Source organism: Heptranchias perlo, chromosome 39 (genome assembly GCF_035084215.1).
Source record: "Heptranchias perlo isolate sHepPer1 chromosome 39, sHepPer1.hap1, whole genome shotgun sequence".
NCBI lineage: Eukaryota > Metazoa > Chordata > Chondrichthyes > Hexanchiformes > Hexanchidae > Heptranchias > Heptranchias perlo.
In genome coordinates this window covers 14,004,454-14,022,363 of record NC_090363.1, presented here as the reverse complement: position 1 = coordinate 14,022,363, position 17,910 = coordinate 14,004,454, and the positions used below count along the sequence as shown (strand labels likewise).

General features: G+C 52.0%; 1 protein-coding gene across 1 annotated transcript in view; it reads right to left on the bottom strand.

Moving 5' to 3' along the window:
• The window catches only part of LOC137305261 (collagen alpha-1(V) chain-like), a 522,869-nt gene that overhangs the window by 291,286 nt on the left and 213,673 nt on the right, over positions 1 to 17,910 (bottom strand). The window contains exons 5-7 of the mRNA XM_067974118.1: positions 12,474 to 12,605; positions 5,876 to 5,986; positions 4,138 to 4,260 (exon numbers count right to left, since the gene is read on the bottom strand). Coding sequence (XP_067830219.1) covers positions 4,138 to 4,260; positions 5,876 to 5,986; positions 12,474 to 12,605 — 366 coding nt within the window. The remainder of the gene's footprint in view (positions 1 to 4,137; positions 4,261 to 5,875; positions 5,987 to 12,473; positions 12,606 to 17,910) is intronic.

Genomic DNA, 17,910 nt, shown 5'->3' with positions numbered 1-17,910 from the left:
GCAGACACACACACACACACACACACACACATAAACCATAGACACCAGAGGTAGACACACCCATACACCATTGACATTTAACCCGTATGAGCCTCTGTACACGCGGCAGTAACAGTTGTTTATCTTGTAAAAAGCACATTGGATATTTGAAAGAGGTGTGCGGCCTCCCATGGGATATTTAACTTTGTTCTTCTCTCTGGAATCCAACACCATGGACAGTGGACAGAACGTTCGGCCTCTCTCCCATCGCAACATCCTCGACTGTAATCATAATGAAACCAGTCTTTGGCTGGAGCGCGAAACTGGTGACAGTAAATCGTCTGCCCGTTTTAGACGGGACAGTGTAGAGGGAGCTTTACTCTGTATCTAACCCGTGCTGTACCTGCCCTGGGAGTGTTTGATGGGACAGTGTAGAGGGAGCTTTACTCTGTATCTAACCCGTGCTGTACCTGCCCTGGGAGTGTTTGATGGGACAGTGTAGAGGGAGCTTTACTCTGTATCTAACCCATGGTTGTACCTGCCCTGGGAGTATTTGATTGGACAGTGTAGAGGGAGTTTTACTCTGTATCTAACCCGTGCGGTACCTGCTCTGGGAGTGTTTGATGGGACAGTGTAGAGGGAGCTTTACTCTGTATCTACCCCGTGCTGTACCTGCCCTGGGAGTATTTGATTGGACAGTGTAGAGGGAGCTTTACTCTGTATCTAACCCGTGCTGTACCTGCCCTGGGAGTGTTTGATGGGACAGTGTAGAGGGAGCTTTACTCTGTATCTAACCCGTGCTGTACCTGCCCTGGGAGTGTTTGATGGGACAGTGTAGAGGGAGTTTTACTCTGTAACTAACCCATGCGAATGCGGGAGAGGGTCAGTGTAGAGGGAGTGTTAGGCTGTATCTGCCTCCGACTGTCCCTGACCATCAGGCAATTACAGGTGTAAAGGGGAAATGTTCCATTCTAACTCTCACTATTTTTTGTCTCACTCGGAGCCGAGTCGTTGACTGACACTGATGGTGAGCGTTCATTCCAGGAAAGAACAAAGTTGGAAAAAGCCATTCCGCATAGGAGCCTTTCAGATAAAAGCCAGTGATGAGGCCGGTACAGGAGCCCCTGTTCAAATCCTCCCGTGACTGATGTACATTGTCAGGAACAGACTGCTGTATCAGAATCAACTGGCCCACCCCCGGACGAATCAGCGCACTGGCTATCGAGACTGACGAGCAGTCAAAACAGAAAGCTGCGAAAGACCAAGGTCCCCCCACTTCCCAAACCTCAAATGGGAATTTTCCCCACACAGCCTGGTCCAAGAGTTGATCCCGGTGCTAACCGACTCCCTAAATAACACCAAATCCCCTTGAGCTCAGTTGCCACATTGGAACTGGCTACTTTTGAGAAATAGCCACCTAAGGGTGGTGAACGAGAGGTTAGTTGTCCCTTGGCCTGTTAGTGAGCCCTCTCCAGAGCCTTCTCCAGCCATCGCAGTTTGAAGTAACGAGTTTCACCTTTGCCCCCTCCTCGTCCTCATCAGCTGGTGGGCTGGTCCATTCTGTACAATGCAGTCTGACCCTCACATACTCTCCCCCAATCCCACCCAACACCCATTGGCCCCACAAAGCTCTGAAGATGCACACACTGGTCACAAGCTCATGGCACAACAGCAGGACACGGCCCAAAGCAGATTAGCAACTGACACAAAAACATCACGTCTTGTTGTCGTGGAAACTAAGGAGAGCAGGGTCACCGTGTCTGTTAATCTCATTTAACTGGCCGCATAATGTAACAGCAAAATTGGAAAGAAGAACGAGCAATTTGCGTCGGCAACTGTTCCAACGCAGGCCCATCTACAGGAAAACATAGTGTAACGATGTACATCAGATAGGACCCAAACCAATGTCAGCTTACCTCAGATGCTTAGAACAAGCAAATCTGATGACTCATCCCTCCAGGTAACTGTAGCAACCTGCAGTCACCACCCCTTACCTGTAGACCTGAGAGTCTCCCACCTCCAGGTAACTGTAGCAACCTGCAGTCACCACCCCTCACCTGTAGACCTGAGAGTCTCCCACCTCCAGGTAACTGTAGCAACCTGCAGTCACCACCTTGGACCTTGGAAGAGGAGATGTCATTTGGTCAGGGGACTGGGTGCAGTGGGACCCAGACATTAGGATTCAGCTATCCTCTCTCTCTTTCTCTCACATGTAGAGATCCTAAGAAAAATTAATATAGGTAGTTCTACCGAACTATTATTGGGCACAGGCCCATAGCATGACATTGGTCACAAATGGTCATAAATCTCACTCAGCGACGCACATGGACAATTGGTATGGGAAGTGGACCGTGCAGTCGGGGGTGTTTTGACATGGGATAAGGCGTATTGCTGGTGCTGAGAACTTTGCTCCAAATCTAATTTGCGCTTGTTCTATCTATCTGTCCGTCTGTCTATCTATCTAGTATTGCATAATTACAGCCGCAGGGCCAAAAATGGAAAGATATTCCATTCTACTGCTGTAGCATCCCTCTACCCAAGGACCAGAAATAAACCCAAATAATTAATCCACTGAAGTTCTGTGGGTTTTCAGAAACATGCCGGAGCGGGGAAGGGGGGTCAACAGAACACCTCGAGCAAACCAAACCAAACTGAACTCAACCAAGTTTAACAATACAGTAGCTCTTACAGTGTGGACCTGTTGGTGGCATATGGCCTAGGATAGTCTGCCTCAGCACCGCTGGGACATATTGGGAGCACATATCAGGGAATACCCCATAGCCTGTTGTTTTCTGACTGTTGGTTTCGATGGGCTGCCATTGCAGAATTTCTAGTTAGGCTCTTCTGGAAAATCCCCACTATGAAGTATTCACGGTGGTAAAAATGTGGAATTCTCTCCCCCGAAAGGCTGTGGATGCTGGGGGGGGGTCAATTGAAATTTCCAAGACTAAGTTAGGTCGAGGCATAAGGATCAAAGGCGGGTAAATAGAGTTGAGGGACGGATCACCCATGATCTGATTGAATGGCGGAACAGGCTCGAGGGGCTGAATGGCCTCCTGTTCCTATTCCTGTTCAGCTCCAATGAAGGACCAAGCTGTCTTTGATGATTATGTCCAAAATGGTTTGCTGAATTCAAATATGGGGTCTTGGTCACCGGTCCAGTCATTGGAGAAGGGTGGAGAGAAATAGTTTATCTCTTCAAAGTTTTCAAAATAATGGAGAGAGTCCAGGAATCCCATGGGTTCATTACCGAGAAACACCATAGCAACGGTGAATAATTGGCACTGCTGCTAATCTTGGCTCCTCCTCAGCTGTCACTACCCATCATTTTCGCTGCACACCTCGCTTTGGAAGGGATTGGCCACATTGTAAGAAGCCAACTGGCAAATCCAAATAAAATGGCCTCTTCCTGCAACAGGTGCATCATGGGCCTTGAGGTCAGGGGGCAAAAGGCAAATCATAGGACCATAGGAACAGGAGGAGGCCATTCAGCCCCTTGAGCCTGTTCCGCCATTCAATTAGATCATGGCTGATCTGTATCTTGACTCCATCTACCCGCTTTGGTTCCATAACCCTTAATACCCAACAAAAAATCTATCAATCTCAGTTTTGAAGTTTTCAATTGACCCCTAGCCCCAACAGCTTTTTGGGAGGGAGAATTCCAGATTTCCACTCCCCTTTGTGTGAAGAAATGTTTCCTGACATCACCCCTGAACGGCCTAGCTCTAATTTTAAGGTTATGCCCCCTTGTTCTAGACTCTCCCACCAGAGGAAATAGTTTCTCTCTATCTACTCTATCGAATCCTTTAATTATGTTGAACACCTCAATTAGATCACCCCTTAATCTTCTATACTCGAGGGAATACAAGCCGAGTCTCTGCAACCTGTCCTCATAATTTAACCCTTTTAGCCCCGGTATCATTCTGATAGCAAATTGGTCTAGGACTAGAGGCTTATAGTTATAGGTGATCCACATGTAACCTGTGATCAAGGACTTGTCTTTCCATTGAACCACTAGGAACTAGGGACACACACACACACCCCAGACTACAGTCTATGTTGACCCAGCTCAGTCCAGTTTGGCTTTAACGGCTGTTATTCCCCTACTGCACCTCAGAGACACTGGGGAGATGATGGCGGTGCAGACGGGTGTGTTACCTTCGTCACATCACTCTCGATGATTTGAGGAACGCTTGAGACTGGCACGTCAATATAGTCCTGCCCCTCCGTGTACGGCCCAATTTCAACCTCTTCTTCATAGAGAGCTGGGTCTGTCGGATCCTAGACCGGATCGTAATGGGAGAAGAGTGCGTTAGTGCGTTAAGCCTCCCCAGAACAAGAAGGAGGACGACAGCAACAAAAGGAAAAAACAAACAAACAGGCAGTGCCATGAGGATCATTATCACGAGGATAATGGATCGCAGGAGCGAGACAGTGAAAATGGAGGCGGTCCATGAGAAGGAGAGAACGAGTGGGTGAATGATAGGATGAGGTGACAGGATTATGCCAAATCTTTCCCGTAGCCTCCCAAGAGGAAAGATCTGGATAATGGCCTCTCGGGTTGCAATTCTACCTGCTGGAACCCACTCAATCGGGTCTTCTGCTTCACGATGGTTTTAGCGGCGGCTTTGACTGCAGCGGGTCTCGGTTTGGCCACTTTTACCGCGGGGTTCCGGAGCGCGGCCAGCTTGACCGAGGCGGGCTTCGGGGGGGACGGCACTTTTTTAAGGGCCCCGCTGGCCTTGGAGGGTTTGCCTTTTGCTTTGCCGGGGCCGTTTGCCCCCTGCTTTCGTCCGTTGGCTTTCCCTTTCTGGCAGATGGTGATGAAAGATGGGATGGAAAAAAACATGAAAAAGAGAAGAGGAAGAATGGACAATGACCAATGACATGAAATGAAATGATGAGACAAATGGCAGCTGTGACACTTGATGGCTGTCAGAGTCCACTGATCTGGGCTTTGACTTTGTAGGGTGAGCACCAGGCCCGAACACCGATAAGACCATTCCCATTGCAAAACGATAGATGTTAATCACCTCTGCCCGTCAATAAATCCAAAACTCATGTCCCGCATCATCAGCATCCAAAAGAACGGACCCCCATCTTTATCCATTTTCACAAAAGAGCGGCAGCACCTCGGTCCATTTTTTAAAATCTTTGCAACTAAATTGTACGGTCGGAATTTTTAGATGGGTTTGTGTTTCCTTGAGGAAGCCATTACTGACTGTGCTCATCTCCCCCACGATCAGCTTCTATTCTCTGGTGGAGATAGGACCAATCTGCTCCGTTAAAAGGCTTTCCTCTGGAGAAGGGTACCCATTCTTTTCACTACAGCTCTCGTGAACCGCCTTCGGAGATGTTTCCAGGTTAAAGGCGCTACTGCCAATGCAAGTTGTTGTGGTTAAGCCATCTTTAGTTACTTCCCCACTCGATGGTCTGTGTTCACCACTCGCACTGTGCAGGAGCTCCTGACGTCAGTTCCAAATTTGCCTCGTCTCCCCTTCTCCAACTTAACCTGAATGAGTGCTTCAGAATTACCCTTCTTACCGAGCTTTCTATCCAGTGGGCTGAGTGGATGAATCTCTCTCTATCTCCCTCCCTTTCTCTCTCTCTCACACACTGTCTCAGTCTCAGTTTCTCTCGCTCCTTCTCTCTGACATCTATATCCCCCAGTTCCTTCCCCCACCCCCTCCCCTATACCCCACCATCCCCACCCCCCACCCCCCCCCCCCATAGTCTTATGAATGTCGAGGTCTGGTGCTGTAAACAAACGCTAAAACATGAAGGCGATCGATGATGTTAAGCAGAGATGGCAGCAGATGGCAGTAGACAACTTTTGACACACAACATCTGGAACACACACTGGGACATGCCTGGTGCACCTCCCTCCTCCTTTTACCTGCCCTGAATCAGCTTTCTCAACAGCTGCCTCTGTCACTTTCACGGTGGGTGGAGCTGCTGTGTGAAACTCATCGTAATAGTCATAATACTCGTAATCTTCATCATAGTACTACGGGTGAGAAAGGCAGAGACAGAAGGCAAAAAACAAAACACAGCAGAGACTGTTAATCAAAGCAGAAATTAAGAGATTTTCACAAATTTCTGTTCATGTTGGATAATAAGGATTTCGTTTTTAAATCGCTTTTCTGAAAACACAAACCAGCCATGAAGAATGTGAGAGGCCTGGTCATTGTTAGCTACACTGAGTGAGGCATTCATGGTCGAATAAGACCTGGCCGAAAAGATGAGATAACCGTTAAGATTCATGGGGTCTGGTCGTCCTCATTCTACATCAAAGTCCACCCACAGTTCTTAAAATGGACATTTATGTTTGTACCAGAACTGGTCCCCGATGGTCCCACCAGGACTGGTCCCCGATGGTCCCACCAGGACTGGTCCCCGATGGTCCCACCAGGACTGGTCCCCGATGGTCCCATCAGAACTGGTCCCCGATGGTCCCACCAGAACTGGTCCCCGATGGTCCCACCAGGACTGGTCCCTAATGGTCCCACCAGGACTGGTCCCCGATGGTCCCATCAGAACTGGTCCCCGATGGTCCCATCAGAACTGGTACCCGATGGTCCCACCAGGACTGGTCCCCGATGGTCCCACCAGGACTGGTCCCCGATGGTGCTACCAGAACTGGTCCCCGATGGTCGCACCAGGACTGGTTCCCGATGGTCCCACCAGGACTGGTCCCCGATGGTCCCACCAGAACTGGTCCCCGATGGTGCTACCAGAACTGGTCCCTAATGGTCCTACCAGAACTGGTCCCCGATGGTCCCACCAGGACTGGTCCCCGATGGTCCCACCAGAACTGGTCCCCGATGGTCCCACCAGAACTGGTCCCCGATGGTGCTACCAGAACTGGTCCCCGATGGTCCCACCAGGACTGGTCCCCAATGGTCCCACCAGGACTGGTCCCCGATGGTGCTACCAGAACTGGTCCCTAATGGTCCTACCAGGACTGGTCCCCGATGGTCCCACCAGGACTGGTCTCCAATGGTCCCACCAGGACTGGTCCCCGATGGTCCTACCAGGACTGGTCCCTAATGGTCCTACCAGGGCTGGTCCACAATGGTCCCACCAGGACTGGTTCCCGATGGTCCTACCAGGACTGGTCCCTAATGGTCCTACCAGGGCTGGTCCACAATGGTCCCACCAGAACTGGTCCCCGATGGTCCCACCAGGACTGGTCCCCGATGGTCCCACCAGGACTGGTCCCCGATGGTCCCACCAGAAATGGTCCCCGATGGTCCCACCAGAAATGGTCCCCGATGGTCCCACCAGGACTGGTCCCCGATGGTCCCACCAGAACTCGTCCCCGATGGTCCCACCAGAACTGGTCCCCAATAGTCCCACCAGGACTGGTCCCCAATAGTCCCACCAGAACTGGTCCCCGATGGTCCCACCAGGACTGGTCCCCAATAGTCCTACCAGGACTGGTCCCCAATAGTCCCACCAGAACTGGTCCCCGATGGTCCCACCAGGACTGGTCCCCAATAGTCCTACCAGGACTGGTCCCCAATAGTCCTACCAGGACTGGTCCCTAATAGTCCTACCAGGACTGGTCCCCAATAGTCCTACCAGGACTGGTCCCCAATAGTCCTACCAGGACTGGTCCCTAATAGTCCTACCAGGACTGGTCCCTAATAGTCCTACCAGGACTGGTCCCCGATGGTCCCACCAGGACTGGTCCCCGATGGTCCCACCAGAATTGGTCCCCGTTGGTCCCACCAGAACTGGTCTCCAATGGTCCTACGAGAACTGGTCCCTAATGGTCCCACCAGAACTGGTCTCCAATGGTCCTACCAGGACTGGTCCCCAATGGTCCTACCAGGACTGGTCTCCAATGGTCCTACCAGAACCGGTTCCCAATGGTCCTACGAGAACTGGTCCCTAATGGTCCTACCAGGACTGGTCTCCAATGGTCCTACCAGAACTGGTCCCTGATGGTCCCACCAGGACTGGTCCCCGTTGGTCCTACCAGAACTGGTCCCTGGTAACTGTTTAAGGACAAGTCCCTGGTGGGCCTACCAGAGCTGGCTCCTGATGGCCCTGCAGGGATTGGCCTTTGACAGTTCTTCAAAAAAATAGTCAACTGTTGGTCCTGCTGGGATTGGCCCTTTATGGTTCTTCAAAAAAAATGGTCAACTGTTGGTCCTGCTGGGATTGGCCCTTTCTGGTTCTTCAAAAAAATAGTCAACTGGTGGTCCTGCTGGGATTGGTCTTCGACAGTTCATCAAAAATGGTCAACTGTTGGTCCTGGTAATGCTGGATTTGTGCACAATGGAATCTCAGGCCTGGTTGGCTTGCCCTAGTTAGATCCGGTATATGGATATTAATTCCGGTCGACAGAGGTACACCATCCAATGGAGCAGAACTGGAGGTCCTGCCTTAGAATGGAGTCAAATTAACACCTTCGTCCCAGCACAGAATGGACATGGGGTCTTCAACAGGGCCCAGCATTAATGTTCCAGGTGCGAAGAGAGGGCCATGATCTCACAGGGAGGACATGAACAAAAACCGTTGGCGATGAATCTCTTAATTTGCCGTGTGTAATCACAGACTGGCCATGGAGTTGTGTTACATTCCTCTTTAATATTCTTGACGACAAGAGTTACTAAAGCTGCCAGAAAATCAACACCGGAGGTGGGGGGAGGGGGGGTCTTTGTACCAGGCTCCGATTGCATTCATCTGTCAGTTTAGCGTACGGGCCATCGTTACAAAAACTGCAGTGAGGGGTGGGGGCGGCTCCCACCCACCACTCCGACTCACCAGTCCGCTCTATTGGAAAGTGTGTTGACGGCAGTGTTTGCACAGCTGCCCACATCTGGAAGTTGACGAACCGTGTCCAACTGCTTTTTACATTTTATAAAGGAGACAGATGTTCCCAATCTGCCCGGTCAAGAGGCCACATCGAGTTTAAAGCACAGAAACGGGCCATTCGGCCCAACTGGTCTATGCTGGCATTTATGCTCCACATGCACCTCCCCCCTCCCCACTTCATCTCACCCTATCAGCATATCCTTCTATTCCTTTCTCCCTCATGTGTTTATCTAGTTTCCCCTTAAATGCATCTATGCGACTCACCTCAACTACTCCTTGTGGTAGCGAGTTCCACATTCTCATCACTCTCTGGGTGAAGAATTTTCTCCTGAATTCTGTATTGGATTTATTAGTGACTATCTCATATTTATGGCCCCTAGTTCTGGTCTCCCCCACAAGTGGAAACATTTTCTCTACGTCTACCCTATCAAACCCTTTCATAATCTTAAAGACCTCCATCAGGTCACCCCTCAGCCTCCCTTCTCTAGAGAAAAGAGCCCCAGTCTGCTCAGCCTTTCCTGATAAGTATATCCTCCCAGTTCCAGTTGAGACAAGATCCGTGAAACATCAAAAAGGTGAAGCTCCCCCCAACACGGACCAGACGGTGAGGTGGAGAATGTTCCAGATACTGGAGCCACACACACTGTTCAATATGGCGGACAAGGTGAATTTGTTCGGAGACCGGGGTGTGCAGCAGTAAAGGAGGAGAAGCCGGGGTCGGTGGATGGAGTGGGATGAACCGGGCTGTCACAGTGCTGAGCGTAGCCGCTTACTCTGGGCTTCATGTAAACAAACGGGAAGGACGATGAGCAAGTCTTGCTGTTTAATGACAGAGGCCCCTCCCGCCTTCGACAAAAGCACTGTCGCCCAACAGTCACCATTTCCTTAAGCATTATTGGGTGTCCACTGTCTCCTATATCTCCCTCTCTCTCTCCCCGCCTCTCTCTCTCTCTCTCTCTCCCCCCACTCTCTCCCCGCCTCCCACCCCCTCTCTCTCCCCACCTATCTCTCTCTCTGCCCCCTCTCTCTTCCCCCCCTCTACCTTCCCCTCTCTCTCTGTCTTCACCCTCTCTCTCTCTTCACCCTCTCTCTTCTTCCTCTCTCTCTATCATCACCCTCTCTCTCTCTCTTCCCCCTCTCTCTCTCTTCCCCCTCTCTCTCTCTTCCCCCTCTCTCTCTCTTCCCCCCTCTCTCTCTCTTCCCCCCTCTCTCTCTCTTCCCCCTCTCTCTCTCTTCCCCCCCTCTCACTCTTCCCTCTCTCTCTCCCCCCTCTCTCTCTCCCCCCTCTCTCTCTATTCGCCCTATCTCTCTTCCCCCCCTCTCTCTCTATCTACTCCCCTCTGTCATTATCTCCCTCCTCTCTCCCTCTATCTAACCCCCTCTATCACTCCCTCCCTCCCACCATCTCTCCCCTCTCTCTCCCCTCTCTCTCCCCTCTCTCTCCCCTCCCCCTTTCTTGCCCTCTCTCTTTCCCCCTCCCTCTCTTTCTTTCTCTCGCTCTCTCCCCCCATATGTATCTCCCTCTCCATCTCCCCGTCTCTCCCTCTCCGTCTCTCCTTTTTGTGTGTGTGTCCCTCTCTCTCTCCCTCTCCCTCTCTCCTTCTGTGTGTGTTCTCTCGCTCTCTCTCTCTCCCTCTCGCTCTGTCTCTTTCCGCTGCACTTATTAATACAGCACAGCAAAATCAGTAAATCAAACACAAAACCCTTGGGTGCTGCTGGTTCCAAAGTCTCAGGTTGGATGCCCGGCCTGTGCCAAGTCAGCTGGTCTCAGCAGGGGGGTGGGGGGAGCAGGCAGTGCCCCTGGTTTAGGGGAAGGGAAGAACGACCCAGGATAGGGTCGGCTCCTGGGACTGAGCAGCTGGGTGACACGTACCATCCAGATGTGGGGGTGAAGAGGCCCGTGGTGCCCGCCCAGCACACGTGGAGCTGTAGCCCAGAATCAACGAGCGGTTTCGGGAGAGATGGGTCGAGACGGTCAGGTGGAGACCAGGCCTCACGGACCAGTAGGGGGGGAGGGGAGGAGAAGGAGGGCAAAACCACCCGACTCCTAGGAGGTAGGGACACGGACACAACCAATCACCCGACAGGGGTGAAGGCTTAACCTTCATGGGGCCACATCAGTGACAGTCTGCTGGCCCAGACCACCATCCCTTTAAGTGTCCCCTTTAAGAGGCAGAACCGGGAGAGCTTTCAGGGAGGGGAGGGGGAGAAAAGAAATACTAAGTCAAAATAAAAAAAGCAGCGGGAAAGAACGGGCTTCGCTCTTTGACAGGTTGTCCATCCCATTCCAGGCGGGAGGGGGTGTACGCTGAGTGTGGAGGCAGATTTTAACCTCGCTCGCCGGGCGGGATCGGGTGGGGGGCTGGTTTTAAGGTCCCGCCCGATATTGAGTTGGACTGAGCGTAAAATCGGGGCGGGGAGTAAAACCAGCGTCGTTCCCCCACCCCGCTCCCAGATCCCCCCCCAGAGATCCCAGCAGGCGTGTTGGGTTAAAATCGCTCCCCTGCGGTTACTATAGAAACGAGAGAGGCCGGGAGAGCGAAAAGGTGGGGGCGCGAAGCCGATTGGTGCAGAGATGAACGTTAGCTTGTTAATAAAGTCACATCCAGAAACTCGGACATCCCGGAGTCTAAATGGCCGACGCAAACGCGCAAAGGCCTCTCTCCCCCCCCCCCGTCAATAGGGGCTTTGGCATCGCCCATTCTCGGCCAACGGCAGGCACGGGCCGGACGCGGTCACTATAAAGGGTTGTTTGCCGGGGGAGGGGGGCGGGGGGAGACTCACTTTCCAATCGGTTTGTTAGTTGCCGACGAATTCGCCGGACGCGCTCAGCACCTGCCCGAAGGCACGCAGACGGTTTATAACACGGCCGGTGTTAGTGGCGTCCAGAGATGGCCGGTTAAAAAGGCTTGAAATGTGCACAGGAGGACGTGCAAGCAGAGCGGACACCCTCCACATGTCGACGGGAGAGGCTGGTTCTCCATCAGCCGAAACGCTCGCTCCGCGCAAAAATAGAGGGCGCGCGGAGACGGGCCCTCTGAAGGGCGGAGGTCTCCCTGCAAGTGGGTCCTCGTTACGAGCAAACCAGAAGAGGAAAACCGGCCCTAGGTTACGCACAGAGGCTGGGCTTTGTAAATCAACCAGCTCACGGCCTCCTGACGGGCTGGAAACAGCTAACCACAGTCTGGTTTGGTACAGGAGCCGCAGAGACTGGTTCCAATCCCCAGTCTGTGCTGGATCTCAGCCTTGGCAATTCTCATACCTCACTCCCAACTGAGCATCAATCTTTCAGGGACCCTGCAACACAGGCGAGGAACAAGCCTGGGCCTTCGGTTTGAGGTGTTCAGGCCGGCCTTTATTGCAGGTTGCCTTCCCTAAAAGGAGAATTTAATAAACCAGTTGGGTTTCTATAACAATCGAACTACTTCAGGGCTATTTTTATGCCCAGATTTTATTTTTGAAATTTTTAATACCATGAGTGGGATTTGAACATAGGTTACTAGGTTAATAGTCCAGTGACATAACCACTACACTACCATTCCCACTGGTTTTGCAGGCCCTCAGTTCCCAATATCAATGGCTGGAGGACACACTGCCCCGGGGTCGGCTGGTATCCGTTGTACACAGGAGGGTGCAAACAGGCGGGCAGGGCTCTCTCACATACTTACATACTCCCTGCCACTGGGTTCCTGACTCTGGGGGTAGTCCGGGAGTGGGGTGTCACAGTCCGGACTGTAGTGCTGGCAATAGTCGTAGGCGGCCTGGGGGTCGGAGGCAATTAACAACTGCTGGATGTCACCCTGAGGAAGAGAGAGAGAGAGAGAGAGGGTTAGGAATGGCCGTGAGAGGGGACGAAGGGCCGTCCTGCAATAAACAGCGAGCTCTCAGGACCCCTGGTGGTCTAGTGGGTAACTGCACCCCTGGTGCAGCACTGAGTCAAACCGAGCAGGAAGACTCAGGAGAGGGGTGTAGTCCAGGTGTACACACAGTGCGAGAGGGCCCAGGTAAAGGGCCATTAATCCAGGTGTACACACAGCATGGGAGGACCCAGGTAAAGGGCCTGTAGTCCAGGTGCATACACAGTGCGGGAGGGCCCAGGTAAAGAGCCTGTAGTCCAGGTGTATTCACAGTGCGGGAGGGCCCAGGTAAAGGGGTATAGTCCAGGTATATACACAGTGTGGGAGAGCCCAGGTAAAGGGGTATAGTCCAGGTATATACACAGTGTGGGAGGGCCCAGGTAAAGAGCCTGTAGTCCAGGTGTATTCACAGTGCGGGAGGGCCCAGGTAAAGGGGTATAGTCCAGGTATATACACAGTGTGGGAGAGCCCAGGTAAAGGGGTATAGTCCAGGTGTACACACAGTGTGGGAGGGCCCAGGTAAAGGGGTATAGTCCAGGTGTACACACAGTGCGGGAGGGCCCAGGTAAAGGGTGTAGTCCAGGTGTATACACAGTGCGGGAGGGCCCAGGTAATGGGGTATAGTCCAGGTGTACACACAGTGTGGGAGAGCCCAGGTAAAGGGGTATAGTCCAGGTGTATACACAGTGCGGGAGGGCCCAGGTAAAGGGTGTAGTCCAGGTGTATACACAGTGCGGGAGGGCCCAGGTAAAGGGGTATAGTCCAGGTGTACACACAGTGCGGGAGGGCCCAGGTAGAGGGGTGTAGTCCAGGTGTACACACAGTGCGGGAGGGCCCAGGTAAAGGGGTATAGTCCAGGTGTATACACAGTGTGGGAGGGCCCAGGTAAAGGGGCATAGTCCAGGTGTACACACAGTGCGGAAGGGCCCAGGTAAAGGGGTATAGTCCAGGTGTACACACAGTGTGGGAGAGCCCAGGTAGAGGGGTATAGTCCAGGTGTACACACAGTGCGGGAGGGCCCAGGTAAAGGGTGTAGTCCAGGTGTACACACAGTGCGGGAGAGCCCAGGTAAAGGGTGTAGTCCAGGTGTATACACAGTGCGGGAGGGCCCAGGTAAAGGGGTATAGTCCAGGTGTATACACAGTGCGGGAGGGCCCAGGTAAAGGGGTATAGTCCAGGTGTATACACAGTGTGGGAGGGCCCACGTAAAGGGGTGTAGTCCAGGTGTACACACAGTGCGGGAGGGCCCAGGTAAAGGGGTATAGTCCAGGTGTATACACAGTGCGGGAGGGCCCAGGTAAAGGGTGTAGTCCAGGTGTATACACAGTGTGAGAGGGCCCAGGTAAAGGGGTATAGTCCAGGTGTACACACAGTGTGGGAGAGCCCAGGTAGAGGGGTATAGTCCAGGTGTACACACAGTGCGGGAGGGCCCAGGTAAAGGGGTATAGTCCAGGTGTATACACAGTGCGGGAGGGCCCAGGTAAAGGGGTATAGTCCAGGTGTATACACAGTGTGGGAGGGCCCACGTAAAGGGGTATAGTCCAGGTGTATACACAGTGTGGGAGGGCCCACGTAAAGGGGTATAGTCCAGGTGTATACACAGTGTGGGAGGGCCCAGGTAAAGGGGTATAGTCCAGGTGTACACACAGTGTGGGAGAGCCCAGGTAGAGGGGTATAGTCCAGGTGTACACACAGTGCGGGAGGGCCCAGGTAAAGGGGTATAGTCCAGGTGTATACACAGTGCGGGAGGGCCCAGGTAAAGGGGTATAGTCCAGGTGTATACACAGTGTGGGAGGGCCCACGTAAAGGGGTATAGTCCAGGTGTATACACAGTGTGGGAGGGCCCACGTAAAGGGGTATAGTCCAGGTGTATACACAGTGTGGGAGGGCCCAGGTAAAGGGCCTGTAGACCAGGTGTATACACAGTGTGGGAGGGCCCAGGTAAAGGGGTGTAGTCCAGGTGTATACACGGTGCGGGAGGGCCCAGGTAAAGGGGTATAGTCCAGGTGTATACACAGTGTGGGAGGGCCCAGGTAAAGGGCCTGTAGACCAGGTGTATACACAGTGTGGGAGGGCCCAGGTAAAGGGCCTGTAGACCAGGTGTATACACAGTGTGGGAGGGCCCAGGTAAAGGGGTGTAGTCCAGGTGTATACACGGTGCGGGAGGGCCCAGGTAAAGGGGTATAGTCCAGGTGTATACACGGTGCGGGAGGGCCCAGGTAAAGGGGTATAGTCCAGGTGTATACACGGTGCGGGAGGGCCCAGGTAAAGGGGTATAGTCCAGGTGTATACACAGTGTGGGAGGGCCCAGGTAAAGGGGTATAGTCCAGGTGTATACACAGTGTGGGAGGGCCCAGGTAAAGGGGTATAGTCCAGGTGTATACACAGTGTGGGAGGGCCCAGGTAAAGGGCCTGTAGACCAGGTGTATACACGGTGCGGGAGGGCCCAGGTAAAGGGGTATAGTCCAGGTGTTTTTTTAAATTTGAAAATATACTTTATCTTATAGAATTTAAAGATACACACAGTTCAATGTAAATATCACAATTCCAAACCAGCACAATTCAAACCAATACATTACACATCGCACACAATACAATCTCAATATTACAATTTAAAACACAGTATTTCTTATGATTCAAAGTGAAATGGCCTCACACGGTGGCCTTTCCCCATAGAGCCTTTGCGTAGGCCGCACCTCGCCTCAGTGCGTCCCGCAGCACGTACTCCTGGACCTTGGAGTGTGCCAGTCGGCAGCACTCGGCCGTGGACAGCTCCATCAGCTGGAAGACCAGCAGGTTTCGGACGGACCAAAGGGCCTCCTTCCCCGAGTCGATGGTCTTCCAGCCACAGGTTATATCTGCCTCGGTGTGCGTCCCGGGGAACGGCCCGTAGAGCACAGCGTCCTGTGTTACTGAGCTGTTGGGGATGAACCGAGACAGATACCAATGTATCTCTCTCCACAACCTCTGCAGTCCATCAGGAGGTGGACAACAGTCTCCTCCCCACCACTGCCTCGAGGGCAGCTGGAAGACCCAAGTAAAGGGGCTGTAGTCCAGTTGTATACTCAGTGCTGATGGAGCCTGATTCGGCCTCTATTTAAGCCAGCGTTGCCAACTCTGGTCGGACGTATTCCAGGAGGTTTTACCAAAAGACGTCCCGCCTCCAACCACCTCACGATATGTCCTTCCTCTTCATTACCCAATTGGACAATTCTTGACCGTCAGTCAAATAGCCTCTTTTCCCGTCTCCAATACCTTCGCAATTAATGAGCCAAAGTGTTGAAGGAAGAGACCATTTTTTTTTTAATGAGTTCTTGCCCGGGTTGCACAGAGCAGGAGATCAATCTTTAACTCCTGGAGACTCCAAGACATAAGAACATAAGAAATAGGAACGTGAAGTAACAGGCAGGGTGGATAAAGGGGAACCAATGGATGCAGTATATTTCCAAAAGGCATTCGATAAGGTGCCACATAAAAGGTTACTGCACTAGATAAGAGCCCATGGTGCTGGAGGTAATATACTGGCATGGATAGAGGATTGGCTAACTAACAGAAAACAAAGAGTCGGGATAAAAGGGTCATTCTCAAAATGGCAATCTGTAAGGCCACAGCTGGAGTATTGTGCGCAGTTCTGGTCACCACATTACAGGAAGGACGTAATTGCTCTGGAGAGAGTGCAGAGAAGATTTACAAGAATGTTGCCAGGGCTTGAAAATTGCAGCTACGAGGAGAGATTGGATAGGCTGGGATTGTTTTCCTTGGAGCAGAGGAGGCTGAGGGGTGACTTGATTGAGGTGTACAAAATTATGAGGGGCCCAGAGAGAGTAGACAGGAAGCACCTGTTCCCTCTAGCGGAGAGTTCAAGAACTAGAGGACATAGATTTAAGCTGATTGGCGGAAGGATTAGAGGGGACATGAGGAGAAACTTTTTTACCCAGAGGGTGGTGGGTGTATGGAATTCGCTGCCCGAATTGGTGGTAGAGGCAGGGACCCTCAACTCTTTTAAAAAGTACCTGGACCTGCACCTAAAGTGCTGTAAGCTGCAGGGCTACGGACCTGGTGCTGGAAGATGGGATTAGAATGGGCACCCGGTTGTTCTTCGAGCCGGCGCGGACACGATGGGCCGAATGGCCCCATTCTGTGCTGTATCTTTTCTATGGTTCTATGTAACTAGTGGGGTGCCGCAGGGATCAGTGCTTGGGCCTCAACTATTTACAATCTATATTAATGACTTGGATGAAGGGACCAAGTGTATTGTGGCCAAATTTGATGACGATACAAAGACAGGTGGAAAAGCAAGTTGCGAGGAGGACACAAAGGGGGTGATTTTAAACCCCCAAGAACGGGTGGGTTGGGGACGGGCGGGAGTTGAAAATAGTTGGGTTTTTTTGGGTCGCAACTGCAAAATTTTCGGACTTTGCATTCCCAGTGGGAAGCCTGGGCTTTTACGTGCCGACGTTAAACCCGGAAATAAAGCCGGGTTGGGGTCACGACCCAAAAAACAACTATTTTCAACTCCCACCTGACCCCAACCCACCCGTTCTTGGGGGTTAAAATCACCCCCAAAGTGTCTGCAAAGGGATATTGACAGGTTAAGCGAATGGGCAAAAATTTGGCAGATGGAATATAATGTGGGAAAATGTGAAGTCATCCACTTTGGGAGGAAAAATAAAAAAGCAAAATATTATTTGAATGGAGAAATACTACAAAATGCTGCAGTACAGAGGGATCTGGGTGTCCTCGTACATGAAACACAAAAAGTCAACACACAGGTGGCAGCAGGTAAATTTTTGATCAGCAAGGGAGTCAAAGGATATGGGGAAAAGGCGGGGAAGTGGAGTTGAGGTAAAAATCAGATCAGCCATGATCCTATCGAATGGCGGAGCAGGCTCGAAGGGCCAAATGGCCTACTCCTGCTCCTATCTCTTATGGTCTTATACGGTCCCTCGAGCCTGCTCCGCAATTCAGTAAGATCATCTTCGACCTCAACTCCACTTTCCTGCCCAATCCCCATATCCCTTGATTCTCTTAGTGTCCAAAACTCAACGACTGAGCATCCACAGCCCTCTGGGGTGGAGAATTCCAAAGATTCACAACCCTCTGAGTGAAGAAATTTCTCCTCATCTCAGTCTTAAATGGCCGACCCCTTATCCTGAGACTATGCCCCCTAGTTCTAGACTCTCCAGGCAGGGGAAACAACCTCTCAGCATCTACCCTGTCAAGCTCTCTCAGAATCGTATATGTTTCA